Source organism: Notamacropus eugenii, chromosome X (assembly GCF_028372415.1).
Source record: "Notamacropus eugenii isolate mMacEug1 chromosome X, mMacEug1.pri_v2, whole genome shotgun sequence".
NCBI lineage: Eukaryota > Metazoa > Chordata > Mammalia > Diprotodontia > Macropodidae > Notamacropus > Notamacropus eugenii.
This window is the reverse complement of record NC_092879.1, coordinates 28,365,232-28,379,177: the sequence shown is the minus strand read 5'-3', so window position 1 is coordinate 28,379,177 and position 13,946 is coordinate 28,365,232. Positions and strand designations below refer to the sequence as shown.

Below are 13,946 nucleotides of genomic sequence, written 5' to 3'. Positions count from 1 at the left end.
GGGGAAATTCTAGTCTTTCCTTAACAGGAAGGAACTGATTGCTGCATTGGGAACTTTGGGGTGGGGATAGGGGAGAGGAAGTGACTGCACAAAGAGTTTGTAATAGAGAAGAAAAAAGCTAGTAGAAGCCCATCTGCCCCCTAATCTTGGGGACAGCAGATTTCAAAAGGCTCAGGAAAGGATCCCATGGATTGTAGTTCTACAAAGAAATCAGTGTGGGATGGGAATCTCACAGGAATAAATTTCTGAAGACACAAAGGAAAACAATTCTGTAGAGGCAGAAAACGAGGAGTTGTCTGAAGAGATATAGATGCACAGGGAACTTAACAAGAAACTTAGATGTGAAATTGTGTGTAGAGATGGAAACAAGGGCAGGTAATGAAGGACAAGTAGAAAAGCATGGGCAGTACTCTGAGAAAAGTCCCCAGAGTTCCAAGGGGCAGAGTTTTAGGCTGGTGTAGAAAGCTATGGTCAAGAAAATGGCATATATTTTAAAATTCTGCAAATGGGAGAGTGATAATGTTGACAGAGAAAGCAAAGTTACTTGATTTTTCTTTTGGTCCCATTCTTTTTCTTCCAAGGAGACTAACTTTTAGACTAGATAGGAGAAAACAAAGATTGCTCCCAGGGAATTGCTACCTACACTATACTTCTTGTGAGCAGGAGATAGTAGATATTCGCCTGGCTGTCTTTGATGAATTCAGATCTCACCAGGCCCAGACAAATGACATCTTCAGGCACTGACGGAACTGGCTTAAGTGAAGACTGAGTCATGGTTAGGGATGTTGGAAAAATCGTAGAAAAGGGTTCCCTGGGATTGGGAAAGGGTAAGCATTGTCCTGATTTAGAGAAGAGGGCATATAACTTGTTTTGCAAAATTGGAGAATGGATTAGAAAGGAGATCATTAATGAACATCTAGGAAAAGCAGTTTTACCAATACCAAGTCCTGCCAAACTTCTCTTCTGCAGAATGCTATAAGTACACTTTACCTAGATTTCAGCAAAATGCTTGATCAGATCTCTTGTGTAATTCATATGAAAAAGAAAGATAGATGGAGGCTAGATACAATATGATCATCATTTAGAACTGGTTGAAAGTCTAGACTTGAGAATCAGTCATTAATGGTTTTATGTCAACTTTGAAGGAGGTCTCCAGTGGAGTGCCACAGCGATCTGTTGTTTGCATTATGCTGTGTGATATTTTGATGAATGACTTGTGTAACATGACTACTGTATTGAAGTAGGTATTTGAAGGAGTGTCAGGTGGAAGAAGGATCTGGCTTGTCCTATTTGTTCAGAAAGGACAGAACCAGGAACAACAGGTAGAAACTAAAGTCCTCCCATCTAACTTTATCCTTGGTTCTGAGTTCACATCCTGCTTCCCAACACTTATTTCTGTCTTTAAAATGGGAATAACAGTAATCACATTGTCTACAGCCTTGTTGTAATCGAGCAATAAGCATTCATTAGGCACCTACTGTGTACCAAGCAGTGTGATAGGCACTAGAGGTACAAATACAATGAATGAAACAACCTTTATTCTCAAAGAGTTTACTTTGTATCAGGGGAAACAGTAAGTACAACATATATGTGTATAAAGAAAATAAAAACAAATAAATGCCAAGTAATTAAGCACGGGTTAGGTTGGGTGGGATGCTGCTAGCATTTGGGGGTGATCAGGAAAGGCTTTGAGTTGAAGGTGATGCTTGAGCTGCATCTTCAAGGAAGAAACACAGAAAGCTGCCTCTGTGAGACAAAGATGAGGAACCAAGTGCATTCCAGACATCTTAGCAAAGGAGAGGGGAGATTGAGTCACATGTGAGGAGCAGGGAGAAGGCCAATTTGACTGGGAGTGAGAATAAAATCCAGTTTGTCTGGAAAGGTCCTTGGGAGGCAGATTGTGAAAGTCTTTAAAAGCAAAACAGAATTTAAATTTTGTCTTAGAAACAATAGGGAGCCAGTCAGGTTGATTAAGTTGGGGAAAGTCACTTTGGGGGCAGTGTGGAGGACAAATGGGACTGGGGAGAGATCGAAGGTGGCCAGACTAATTAGGAGGCTGGGAGAGGGGAGGCCAGGTGAGAGGTGGTGAGGGCCCAGAGTGATGAGGATGTGCCTGTGTGAGGAGAGATGAGTCAGATACTAGACATGGCAAGATTTGGCAAATGATCGTGGGGAGTGATGAAGAATGAGGCGTTCAGGACAATGAAGTGATAATCCTGGGAGACTGCCAGGATGGTGGTGCCTTTGATGGAAAGAGGGGAGTTTGGAAGTGGGGAGAGTTATGGGTGGGGGTATTAATGATATCTCTGATGAGAGTGCTTGTAAACCTTTAAGGAATGGAGACGTGGAGGCTACTCTTCTCCTGAGTCGGCCCCTCAGTGCTGCCACAGTGGTCCCTCTGTATCCGTTTATCTAAGGGATGACTCAAAGTAGCATCCTCAGTTCTAGACAGATTAGATGCTGGCAGTCTGTCCTTGGTGCTTCACCCAGATACCAAGGTGCTACTTGCGCCAGCATGGATGTTCTCCTAGGAAAGATGTTGGTATGAATTCCTCAAATAACTGGATTTGCATGGCTTTCTAGCGGGAGTCTGAAGGCTAGCAATTCTTAATGAATAGTAATTTATTAATACTAGTTAATTGTAATAATTATTTAATATAATTTATTAATAATAATAATTCTTAATAACCAAGGGACCCCTGGCCAGTCACAAAACCCTTCTGAAGCTCAAATCTCCACCTTTAAAATGGAACTAATAATTAGCTACCTCCCAAGGATTGTGTGATCAAATGAGGTCAAGGATAGAAGGTGATGGATGAGTGAATAAAGTATTAACTGCTTAGAATGTGTCAAATACTATGGATACAAAGAGAAAAGTGGGACAGCCCTTGCCCTCCAAACTCACACTCTAATGGGAGACATGACACATGGAGGTTTGAGCAGCGAACCAGATGGAAAAGTCTCCACTCTCTGTGCTGCAACCACAAAGTTGACGCTGACCCTCAAGGCCTCTCCTTGCATGGCATTTCTTCTGACAAAGTCATATCCGTATCTTAGGTTGAATCATTTGCCCATGCCAAGGCCTATGGAGACCAGAAAAAATTTTTAATGGGTCTTCAATAGCTATGGCTGTTTAGAAGGGTGGTGCAGTAGCACCAGCAGGGGCATGCATCCATTCTTATCCTCACGGGTATGACTTCCCAGGATGGTGGCTGTGGGAGTCTGGGTTGGCAGTGGGCCTGGTGATCCAGGAATTGATGCCACTGCCATGGTCCTTGGGTTTACCTGCCCATAAATGGCAGTTGGTCATCAGTTAGCAGTGGTGGTAGCAATAATGATGCGTCCCTTCTCCATGGTGATTTCTCTTCTCAATAGTCTGGGAATGTGAACCGTTAGCAGTACCTGAGTCAGGGAGACCTGAGTCCAAATCTTGCCTCAGGCTTCTACTAGCTGAGTGACCGTGGGCAAATGACTTAACCTCTATTTGCCTCAGTTCCCTTATCTGTAAAATGGGTATAATAATAATAGTGCACCTACCTCACTGAATTGCTATTAGGAAAAAATGAGACAATATGTATAATTTTTAAACAATATTTGTGAGCGCTTTGCAAACCTTAAAATGCTATGTAGATGCTAGCTACTACTACTATTGTTATTTAAACAAAATCTTCACTGAGTAGCTTTGGCATGCAAAGCCTATATTAGATACTATGGTGGAGACAAAGATTAGTAAGTCCTTTCCCTCAAGCATCTCATAGGGGAAATGAGACAAGTACAGAAAGAAGTGTAAAATGGGGGGGAGGGGCTGGGGGCAGGGAGAGGCAGAGATGTGGAGAGATGCCATGGTACAGTGGAAGGAACCCCGATATTAGAATCTGTGGGTCTGGGTTCGAGTCTTAGATTGACCACTTACTACTTTTCTGATCTTGGGCTAGTTACTTCCCTTCCCTGGGCCTCAGTTTCCTCCTCTGTAAAATAATGGCCTCTGAGGTCCCTTCCAGCTCAAAGTCCTGTGATCTCTTGAAATGCTCACTGGATTGGTGTTATAATTGAAATGACCCTAGGCAGGTAGGTACATGTCTCCTTTTCACTGCTGGTTGTGTGAGTGCATTCAAGGTTCAGGTTATAAGTGCCTTACCCCTTTCCCACCTGGGGCTGCTACTTTACATATGGTGGCATTGGTAGAGAAATCAGGCATGTCCCCAGTATCTCTGGGCTCTGGGTTGTGGTCCAGAGAGAGAAGTCTATAAAAAAGACCAGAATTGACTGGGCCTAAAGGCAGGGGTTCTTATCCTTTTCTGTGAAGTCTGTGGGCCTCTTCTTATTATAATGTTTTAAATCACTGAAGGAAAATGTTATATTTTACTTAGAGGTTTTTAAAACTAAAGATATAATATTCTTCCTATCCCAAGTCATCAACCCTCCTGAAATCTAACTAATCCATGGGCCCTGGGCCTAGAATGCCTGGAGGAAGGGATAAGCAGGAGGGCTGGGCCCCTCTTGCTTCTCAGGGTCTTTTCTTTCTAAGAGATTCAGAGGAGAAAGAGCTCCATCTTGACAGGCAGTGTGCAAGGGGGCAGTTAGGGGTATGGATCAATAAAGACGTAGCCCTTGAGGTTAATTGTAAAGGAAGGCTGGGATTTCAGTGGGCAAAATGGGGAGGTGGGGGAAGGGCAGTTGTAGGCAGAGAGAACAGTTGGTGGGAAACTTGGGACACAGGTGGCATATTCAGGGACCAGTCATGAGTGTCACTCAGTATAAGCACAGGATATGTCTAGGGGAGTGGTGGCAACTGAGGCTGGAAAGAGATGGTGTGGAAATGAAGGTGGGGTAGCCATTCTAGAAGACCTCCTTTCACTGCCTTGAGTCAATGGAAAGCCATTCAGGTCTTAGAATGATGGCATCAGAGCAGTGCCTTAGGAAACAGAGGCAGCTTTGCAGGATGGATTGAAGTTGGGATACTGAGGCAGGGAGGCAGCTGAAGAGTAGCAAAGTTTTGACCTAGAAATGGTAGCTTTGGCAAGAGTGAAAGAGTCATCTCTAGGCTCCCCGGGAGTGGTGAAGAGCAGAGGAGTCAGAAACTCCATGGTCACGAGGGGCCCAGATGAGAGCCCAGGGAAGATGACTTCCCTCTTCCATCTGCTACCTTATTTCTTAACAGCTCCAGGAGATCACAGGATCCTAGATCAAGAGCAGAAAAGGAGCTCAGTGACCATCTAGTTCAAGCCCTTTATTTTACAGAGAGGGAAACTGAGACCCAGGGAGAGGAAGGGACTTGCCCAAGGGTACAGAGGATCATAACTCTAGAGTTGGAAGAGACCTCAGAGTCTCAGTCCCTCATTTTACAGAGGAGGAAACTGAGGCCTAAGGATGGGAAGTGACCTCGCTATGGGCCCTCATGCAATAAATGGCAGAGCCAATACGTAGTCTTTGTGCCCCCTGTGTCCCAGATCTACTTTCTCCTCTTATTGGAGAGGTGCGTAAGTTGGGGCTCCTACTCCTGTTGTCTGATCCCGTGGCACTGAGTCTCTCTTGGGTCTCAGCCATCTGCTACCCTGCCTCATGAGGAGCCCCTGTCTAGAGGGACACAGGTTACTCCTTGTGTCTTTGCACACTTCCTCCTGGTGACTGATGCTTTCAATCATCAATGTCATCCTTTCACCTTTTCCCACAATAGCTGTTAATCTTTCCTACTCACCAGGGACCTGTGGACTTAACCTTGAAGTACTGTGTTAGGAGGAAGACAGAATCCATCGACAAGAGATTCTGCTTTGACATCGAAACTAATGAAAGGTAAGCAGGCCCAGTAGGCCAAGCCTGTTCCCCTAGTATATCAGCAAGGGCCCTGGAATACACAGGAGGGCCTGCTGTACAGGTTCTTAGATCTGCTTTTCTAAAAGGAAAGCAACTTTTGAGGGGTCAACAGTCACTTTAATCAAGCACATGTATCATTCACTTAGTTCATGGGGAAAAGTCAGCACCCTGAACTTCGGAGAAAATACAGAGAAATAAAGATCATCAGACAGGGCTTCCAGCTGTCTGATCATAAGCAGTACATACATCACAGATCAACAGACAGATACAACTGTCTGACCATACATAAGCAGTTACCAGAAAGAGAAGCACCAACATCTGGGGTTTCAAAGCTGGGGGGGAGGGGGGGCCTCCTTAGCGGTTTCCCAGAGTCTCATCTGGCACACAAAACTTCTTCCAAAAAATAAGCCCCAAAATAAAAACTTCATCTCAGAGTACATATCCACTTTTCAGAGCCAGAGGGCAGGACCTTCTGACCCAGTGCCTCAATAGAAATTAACAAAAGGTGCTTGAGGCCTATTAATGGACCAGGAAGATCTAATTAACATTACACCTAGGCATGCTAGCTTTGGGACTGCCATGCCAGCTTACCATGCATGGGTTTTTCCCCCCTCCAAGGTCCTTATTTTATGAACATCAGAGTCTTCCCTAAGACCTGGTCATTCACCCTCACATTCAATTCTTAGTAGAAAGCCCTCTTGGGCAACTTCCTACCTCCAGTACTTTCCACAAACCCTTCAGTCTGCCACATCCTCACCTTCCATGTCAGGTGGCAAGTCTCCAAAACTATTTTTAGTAGCTGTTATTTCAACACTTCAACAGCCTGTGATGTTATCAGGGTGACAACTCACTCCATCAACCCATATTGCAACTCCTCAATGATTTAATAGAAGTTGTATGAATGTTGACACTGTCATCACCCTAGAGTCAATATGGGCCTCTCTGAATATAGGCTGATCAGTCCTCCAGCAGCAAACAAAAGAGTGCCACTGGGATCCATCCTTGTAGCCTTTCTGGCCTAGTGGGACCTATCAGGGCTTGGCCTCTTTCCTATTTCCTTTTGAGAAGCCAGTTATTTTCTTGCCACAGTAAGGCATCAGAGGACATTCATGGAGATTCAGGCCATTGATGCAGTTAAATACATTGGCCATCACATGTACATGGTTTCTAATCCATATCTAGGCCAGAAGAATAGATTAACCAAAATCACTTTGTCCTATGGTCCTGAGCCATTCACTCATGTCTGAGTTTCTACATACAGGGATAGAAGGAACCTAAGAGGGCATCATGTCAAACCTTTTCATTTTACAGTTGAGGAAACTGAGGCACAGAAAGAGGGGAAGTGACTCAGCCAGAGTCACATAGTAAAGTATTGGGGGTGGAATTTGAACCTAAATATAGCCTAGATGATCTCAAAAGTCCTCTTCCAGCTCTAAAATTCCATGCTCTAAGGGCACTTGCCACTGACATTTTATGTTCTTACTTCCTTTCAAACTGAGAATTTCTATAGTTATTGTTCTCCAGTCCCTTCTAGCTCCAACCTTTTATGAGGCCATAGTTCTAATTAATCATCAGTATACATTATGCAGTGAAGAATAACTCTATCTGTCTGTCAGTCTGTCTGTCTTGATCACTGTATGTCCATCTACCTTTCTGTCTGTCTGCCTATCTGTCTGTCTACCTGTCTATCTATCTATTTGACTACCTATCTGGCTATCTGTATATCTATTTGTCTATCTACCTATTTATCTGTCTATCTACCGATCTGTCTCTCAGTCTATCTATCTACGTCTGTCTCTCTGTCTATCTATCTTTCTGTCAGTCTGTCTCTCTGTCTATCTCTCTGTGTATCTATGTCTATCTGTTTATCTGTCTGTTTATCTGTCTGTCTGTCTGTCAGTCTGCTTGTCTGTCTATCTATCTGTCAGTCTGCCTGTCTGTCTATCTGTCTATCTTTCTGTGTATCTGTCTCTCTGTGTGTCTTTGTCTGTCTATCTGTGTCTGTGTCTCTATCTGTCTCAGTCTGTCTGTCTGTCTGTTTATCAGTCTGTCTGTCTATCTATCTATCTGTCTGTCTGTCTGTCTGTCTGTCTGCCTGCCTGCCTGCCTATGTTTCTAAGTATTTATCTATCTGTCTGTGTTTATCTGTCTATTGATCTATCTGTCAATATATCTGTTGGTTTGTCTTTCTATCTGTCTGTGTATCCATTTATTAATCTGTCCATCTGTATATCTACCTGCCTATCTCTCTATTGATCTATCAGTCAATATATCTGTCAGTTTTTTTATCTTTCTAATTGTCTATCTGTCCTCTGTCTATCTATCTATCTACCTGTCTGTCCGACTGTCTGGCTATCTGTCAGTCTGTATGTCTGTCTATCTGTCTGTCTATCTACCCATTTATCTACTTGTCTGTCTGTCTGTGTATCTGTCTACCTGTCTATCTGTCTGTCTCCCTGTCTGTCTTTTTGTCTGTTTATCTATCTCTCTGTTTCAGTCTTATCTGTTTTTCTGACTGTTCATCTGTCTGTCTGTCTGTCTGTCTGTCTGTGTATGTCTATCTTCTGTCTATTTATCAATCAGTCTGTTTATCTGTCTGTGTACTTATCAGTCTATCTGTTGATCTATCTGTCAGTTTGTCTTTCTATTTGTCTGTCTACCTACCTGTCTGTCTGTCTGTCCATCTGTATATCTGTCTGTGTATCTACCTGTCTTTCTATCTCTCTATTGATCTGTCAGTCAATATATCTACCTCTCGATTTGTTTACCTTTCTATTTGCCTATCTGTCCTCTATCTGCCTGTCTGTCTGAATATCTGAATATCAATCTGTCTGTCTATCTGTCTATCTGTCTGTGTATCTATCTGTCTCTCTGCCTATCTGTCTGTCTGTCTGACTGACTGTCTGTATGAATATCTAACTATCTGTCTTTCTATCTATCCATTTATCTACTTGTCTGTCTACCTATCTGTCTGTGTATCTGTCTACCTGTCCCTCTGTCTATTCATTGGTCTGTCTGTCTTTCTGTCTGTTTGCTTATCTCTCTGTGTTTCAGTGTCTATCTACCTATTTATCTCTTTATCTATCTGCCTATCTGTCTGTCTTTCTGACTGTCCATCTGTCTGTCTATCAGTCTATCCATTTATCTGTATATCTGCCTCTATGCCTGTCTGTCTGATTATCTGTCTCTCTGTCTGTCCATCTGACTGTCTAGCTATCCATTTGTCTGTCTGTCTGTCTCTGTCTATGTCTGTCTACCTTTTTATCTGTCTACCTATCTTTTCGTCTATTTATGTCTGTCTGCCTGTCTTTCTATCTATTTTTCTGTCTATCTCTCTGTGTGTATGTTTGTCTGTCTGTCTATTTGACATTTTGTCTTTCTGTCCATCTGTCTGTCTGTCTACCTACCTATCTGTCTATTTGTCTATCTATCAATCTGTCTCTCCATCTGTCTGTTTATCTATCTGTCTGCCTCTCTGTACATCTATCAATCTGTCAGTCTATCTATTTGTCTTTCGGTCTGTCTCTCTGTCTTTCTGTCTGTCTATCTTTTTCTATCTATCTATTGATCTGTCAATATATCTGTCTATCTATCTGTCAGCATGTTTGTCTTTCTATCATTTGTCTATCTGTCCTCCGTCCGTCTGTCTATCTATATGTCTGTATATCTGTCTATTTATCAGTCTGTCTGACATCTGTTTATCTGTCTACATGTCTCTATCTACCTATCTGTCTTTCTGTCTGTCCTCTGTCTATCTGTCTGTTTATCTGCCTACCTACCTTTTGTTTGTATATCTATTTTTCAATCTGTCCATCTGTCTGTCTGTCTGTCTTTCTTTCTGACTGTCCATGTGTCTGGCTATCTGTCTGTCTGCCTGTCTGTCTATCTGTCTATATATCTCTCTGTTTATCTATCTCTCTGTGTTGGTGTCTCTCTGCCTACCTATATCTGTCTGTCTGTCTATCTATATGTCTGTCCATCTACCTATCTGTCTGTCTCCCTCTCTGTCTGTCCATCTGTCTGTTGATCTGTCTGTGTGTCTATCTGTGTATCTCCCTATCTGTCTGCCTGCCTGCCTGTCTGTCTGTCTGTCCGTCCGTCCATCCATCTGTCTGTCCGTCCGTCCGTCTGTCTGACTGTCTGTCTATCTACCTACCTATCTGTCTCTCTGTCCATCTGTCTATATATCTGTTTGTCTTTCTGTCTATTTTTCTGTCTATCTACCTCTCTATCTGTTGGTCAGTCAATCTGTCAGTCTGTATATCTATTTATCAATCTGTCCATCTGTCTGTCTGTCTGTCTGTCTATCTATCTATCTATCTATCCATCTATCTATCTATCTATCTGTCCTTTTGTCTGTTTGTATATAGATCTGTCTTTCTATCTGTCTGCTTGTCTGTCCGTCTATCTGTGTCTATCTGTATCAATCTATTTTTCTGTCTGTGTATCTACCTGTCTATCTATCTATTGATCTATCTGTCAGTATATCTCTGTGTCTGTTGGTTTGTTTGTCTTTCTATCTGTCTGTCTATCTGTCCTCTGTCTTTCTATCTATGTATATATGTCTATCTGTCTGTATATCCATTTATCAATCTGTGCATCTATATATCTCTCCATCTGCCTCTGTATCTACCTGTCTGTCTATCTCCTCTGTTAATCTATCAGTCAATATATCTATCTGTTGATTTGTTTATCTTTCTATTTGCCTGCCTGCCTGCCTGCCTGTCTGTCTGTGTGTCTGTCTGTCTGTCTATCTATCTGTCTGTCTGTCTGTCTGTCTATCTATCTATCTATCTGTGTGTCTGTCTCTCTGTCTGTCTATCTGTCTATCTATCTATCTATCTATCTGTCTGTCTGTCTGTCTGTCTGTCTGTCTATCTGTCTATCTGTCTATCTACCCATCTGTATATCTGTTTATCAATCTATCTGTCTGTGTATCTATCTTTCTCTTTGTCTGTCTGTCTACCTCTCTGTCTGTCTGGCTATCTGTCTGCCTGTCTAACTATTTATCTGTCTTTCTGTCTGTCTACTCATTTATCTACTTATCTGTCTATATCTGTCTACCTGTCTGTGTGTCTATCTATCTGTCTGTCTGTCTCCCTGTCTATCTTTCTGTTTGTTTATCTATCTCTCTGTGTTTCCGTCTGTCTGTTTTTCTGACTGTTCATCTGTGTCTGTCTTTTTGTCTGTCTGTCACTCAATCTATTTATCTGTCTGTCTTTGTATTTAACAGTCTATCTACTGATCTGTCAATATATCTATGTCAGTTTGTCTTTCTATTTGTCTATCTGTCCTCTGTCTGTCTACATGTTTATCTGTCCATCTGTCTGTCTGTCTATATATTTATCTATTTTTCTGTCTATATTTCTGTCTTTCTATACATCTATCTGTCTTTCTGTTTTATCCATCTATCCATCCATCTATCTATCTATCTATCTATCTATCTAATCTATCTATCTATCTATTTACCTATCTATCTATCTATCCATCTATCTGTGTCTGTCTATCTATTCCATCTATCTGTTCTGTCTAGATTTCCTTCTCTGTCCATCTATCTGTCTCTCTATCTTTCTGTCTGTGTATCTATATCTATTAATCTGTCTGTCTGTCTATCCATCTATCTATCTATTTGTCTGTCCATCTACCAGTCTATGTATCTGTCTGTATCTGTTTGTCTCTTTGTCTATCCATCTGTCTATCAGTATATCTGTCTTTCTCTCTATTAGTCTATTTATCTACCTGTCTGTCTGTCTCTCTGTATATCAGTCTGTCTATATATCTGTTTGTCTTTCTGTCTATCTACCTCTCTGTCTGTTTGTATACCTATTTATCCATCTGTCCATCTGTTTGTCTATCTGTCTGTCTATTTGTCTATAGGTCTGTCTCTCTGTTTGCCTGTTTGCCTGCCTGCCTGCCTGTCTGTCTATCTGTTTCTATCTGTCTATCAGTCTCTTTATCTATCTGTGTATCTTCCTGTTTGTCTATCTGTCTATTGATCTATCTGTCAATATATCTATCTGTCGGTTTGTCTTTCTATCTGTTTGTCTGTCTATCTGTCTGTATATCCATTTATTAATGTGTCCATCTGTATATCTGTCTGCCTGTCTGTCTATCTCTCTATTGATTTATCAGTCAATACATCAATCTGTTGATTTTTTTATCTTTCTAATTGTCTGTCTTTCTGTCCTCTGTCTATCTATCAATCTTCCTGTCTGTCTGTCTGGCTATCTATCTGTCAGTCTGTCTCTCTGTATGCCTATCTAACTATCTGTCTGTCTTTCTATCTACCCATTTATCTACTTGTCTATCTATCTGTCTACCTGTCTATCTGTCTGTCTGTCTCCCTGTCTATCTTTTCGTCTGTTTATCTATCTCTCTGTTTCACTCTTATCTGTTTTTCTGACTGTTCATCTGTTCATCTTTCTGTCTGTCTGTGTATGTCTATTTTCTGTCTATTTATCAGTCTGTTTATCGGATTGTGTACTTATCAGTCTATCTATTGATCTATCTCAATATATCTATCTGTCAGTTTGTCTTTCTATTTGTCTGTCTATCTGTCTATCTGTCTATCTATCTGTCTGTCTGTCTGTCTGTCCATCTGTATATCTGTCTGTGTATCTACCTGTCTTTCTATCTCTCTATTGATCTGTCAGTCAATATATCTACCTCTCGATTTGTTTACCTTTCTATTTGCAGTCCTCTATCTGCCTTTCTGTCTGAATATCTGAATATCAATCTGTCTATCTGTCTGTCCCATCTTTCTGTCTACCTGTCTATCTGTCTGTCTGTCTTTTCATCTGTTTATCTATTTCTCTGTTTCAGTCTTATCTGTTTTTCTGACTGTTCATCTGTCCATCTGTCTGTCTGTCTATCTGTGTTTCTGTATATCTTCTGTCTGTTTATCAATCAGTCTGTTTATCTGCCTGTGTCCTTATCGGTCTATTTATTGATCTGTCTGTCCATATATCTATCTGTTAGTTTTTCTTTCTATTTGTCTGTCTGTCCTCTGTCTCCCTGTCCGTCTGTCCATCTGTCTGTCTGTCTATCTATCTATCTATCTGTCTGTCTGTCTGTATATCCATTTATCAATCTCTCCATCTGTATTTCTGTCTGTGTATCTACCTATCTCTCTATTGATCTATGTATCTGTATATCCATTTATTAATCTGTCCATCTGTATATCTATCTGTCTGTGTATGTACCTGTCTGTCTGTCTGTCTATTGATCTGTCAATATATTTCTCTGTCTGTCGGTTTTTTTGTCTTTCTATCTGTCTGTCTATCTGTCCTCTTTCTGTCTAGCTATCTATCCATCTTTCTGTCTGTATATCCATTTATCATTCTGTCCATCTGTATATCTATCTATCTACCTGTCTATCTCCCTATTGATCTGTATATCTGTCTGTCTGTCTGTATATACATTTATTAATCTGTCCATCTGTATATTTGTCTGTGTATCTACCTGTCTATCTCTCTATTGATCTATCAGTGAATATATCTGTTTCTCGATTTGTTTGTCTATTTGCCTGTCTGTCCTCTGTCTGTCTGCTTGAATATCTATTTATCAATCTGTTCATCTGTCTATCTGTCTGTCTGTGTATCTTCTCTGTCTGTCTGTCTGTCTCACTGACTGTCTTTATGTCTATCTATCTGTCTTTCTGTCTGTCTACCCATTTATCTACTTGTCTATCTCTCTGTCTGTGTATCTATCTACCTGTCTATCTATTCATTGGTATGTCTGTCTTTCTGTTTGCTTATCTATCTCTCAGTGTTTCAGTGTCTACATGTTTATCTATCTGCCTGTCCATCTGTCTATCTTTTTGTCTGACTGTCCATCTGTCTGTCTATCATTCTGTCTATTTATCTGTATATCTATCTGTTTATCTCTGTCTGTCTGTCTGATTATCTGTATCTGTCTGGCTATCTATTTGTCTATCTATATGTCTCTCTCTTTATCTGACTGTCTATCTACCTTTATATCTCTCTGTCTGCCTATATGTGTATCTGTTTATCTATCTGTCTGTCCGTCTGTCTATCTATCCGTCTGCCTTGTCTTTCTGTCTATCTGTCTGTCTATTTTTCTGTCTGTCTATGTATCTATCTTTCTATGTGTCTGTTTGTCTGTCTGTCTAT

The 13,946-nt window shown here is 41.2% G+C and overlaps 1 protein-coding gene across 1 annotated transcript in view; it reads left to right on the top strand.

Moving 5' to 3' along the window:
- Positions 1 to 13,946, top strand: part of OPHN1 (oligophrenin 1) — a 292,555-nt gene that overhangs the window by 193,470 nt on the left and 85,139 nt on the right. The window contains exon 10 of the mRNA XM_072626106.1: positions 5,702 to 5,793. Within this exon, the coding sequence (XP_072482207.1) occupies positions 5,702 to 5,793 (92 nt within the window). The remainder of the gene's footprint in view (positions 1 to 5,701; positions 5,794 to 13,946) is intronic.